At 21.7% G+C, this 2,107-nt stretch overlaps 1 protein-coding gene across 1 annotated transcript; it reads right to left on the bottom strand.

The window, feature by feature from the left end:
* Nucleotides 1-765: 765 nt before the first annotated feature.
* Nucleotides 766-1,864, bottom strand: PGO_003395 (variable surface protein; the record flags this gene model as incomplete). Its single annotated transcript, XM_028691304.1, has 3 exons — nucleotides 766-915; nucleotides 1,108-1,716; nucleotides 1,850-1,864. 3 exons carry the CDS (start codon nucleotides 1,862-1,864, stop codon nucleotides 766-768), a joined length of 774 nt encoding a protein of 257 aa, XP_028547105.1.
* Nucleotides 1,865-2,107: the final 243 nt, after the last annotated feature.

Below are 2,107 nucleotides of genomic sequence, written 5' to 3'. Positions count from 1 at the left end.
AATTTCATTATAATATTATAAAAACTATGAAGATATATTAAAATGCACATAAAATAATAAATTGGATCAAATTAATTTAATATGATGAAAAGTGTATATGAAAATAATAAATTATTTTTTGTAATTTCTTTTCTTTTTTATACAAATATTCTTATATACAAGAATGCGTCACATATTTATATCAAATATAAAGTGGAAATTGATATCCTTAACATGGAAAAATATTACAAAAGAAATAAAGAGGTCTAAAAATCAAAATTAGTTATTAGTATATGAATAGAAAAACTGGGAATTGCATTTTAATAAAATTATATTATTATATAGCTTAATATATTTAGAACGCGTGTATAAATATTTTATTTGAATTATTATCAAAATTTGTACGTTTGATATGCATTACTGTATTATTCATTTAATAAATCATTATTCTATTTATAAAATACTAAATTATAACTTTAAATCATTTTACATATGCAAAACACGGAGTACTAAACAATTAATAAATATATTAACAATATTTTTTATTTACTATTTATAAGTATGCGCGGTAATATTTTAATACTTATTAGATTATTATTTTGTAATATTATTTATTAAATGGATAATAAGGTACGTGAAATTTTTTTTTTATTTTACTGCAAAAACTATTTTCTTTTTAAGGAAATTCTTTAGAGAAGCATTCATAATGAAGATTACTCAAAGTATTTTATAAAATTTTTAAAAGGTATTATTCTTCGAGATCTATATTCAAAAGTAAAATTAGAATTAATTGTATAGCATATCATACATACTACTGTTGAGAATGTTTATGGGTACTTCGGTTGGTTTCAGTACATTTCTTGTATTAGTAATATTATCAAGCTTTATTCTTATCCTTTTTATTTTATGGCGTAATAAAGAACCATACGGAGTATACTAGTATATATAATGAAAATTAGGAATTACTTATGTAATTTTAATCTGAGAAGTGTTATGTTTCAATCTAGTCAGATATATAATATAATATCATCGATACATACAAAAAACATCATAATTAACCATAAACAGAACTAAAAAAAAGAACAACAGTAATGACATTATAATAAATGTAGTTATAATAGTAGTTACAATATTAGATCGAGAAGAGCGTGGTATTTCTTGTGTATTATTTTCTTCAGGGGATGATATTTGTGAATTAGCTTGCGGAAAAACTTTATGTACCACTGGTTTTTGATTTTCATCTATAATTTTTATTAAGGAATCGCAATATTTTGTGTAATTATCCGATACATTAACTTTATTTATTTTTTTTAAGCATTTATAGGAATTATATATAGCTCTAAGATCTTCTAATTCTTCATATGTTGCTTTTTTACTATAATCAGTACAAAATGTTGGTGTACCTAGTGCGGTGGGATGATACGACAACATATCATTGTAAATATCATTTGTATAATTACAATAATTGTATTTCTTAAGAAGATAATATAACCAATAATGAAAGAATCTACACCCTGCTTTCTTATATTTGCTATATCCGCCCTTAATGTTTATATCAAACAAATATGAAAGAGCTTGTGGGCACATATCATTAATAAAATTGGTTTTAACTTCATCATTAAAATTAAATTTTTTCGCAATTCTAAAGCAAAAAGTATGATATATTTTTCTATCAGCAATATTATGAATCTCTTGTATTTTATTTTCACAAAAGGGGAAGTCATTTAAGAATCCATACTAATGATAAAAGAAAAAATAGTTACATGAAAAAAAATATAAATTGTTAAAAAAAAAATTATTATGACTCTGAAAAATGCAATATAAATAATTATATTATCCTGTTATTAATATTATTATATTTCAAGCTTACAAGGTCATCTTCCATTTCATACAAGATTATGTTATACTGTAATAGTATCAAATAAATTAACGAAATTTGTGAACATACAAAAAATAGGTTTTTAAAAATAAAAGCACATTGCACGAATAACATTCATGTTCCAAAATCTTAAATTTATATATCTAATGAGAAAATACACTTCTTTTGCTTCAAAATTAACTATTATTATTAAAAAAATAATATAAATTATTAGTGGAATGAGGTATGAATACTTATACATTTTAATGA

This window comes from Plasmodium gonderi (genome assembly GCF_002157705.1).
Source record: "Plasmodium gonderi DNA, contig: Pgo-contig_428, whole genome shotgun sequence".
NCBI classification, from domain to species: domain Eukaryota; phylum Apicomplexa; class Aconoidasida; order Haemosporida; family Plasmodiidae; genus Plasmodium; species Plasmodium gonderi.
This window is presented reverse-complemented; position numbering and strand designations above follow the sequence as displayed.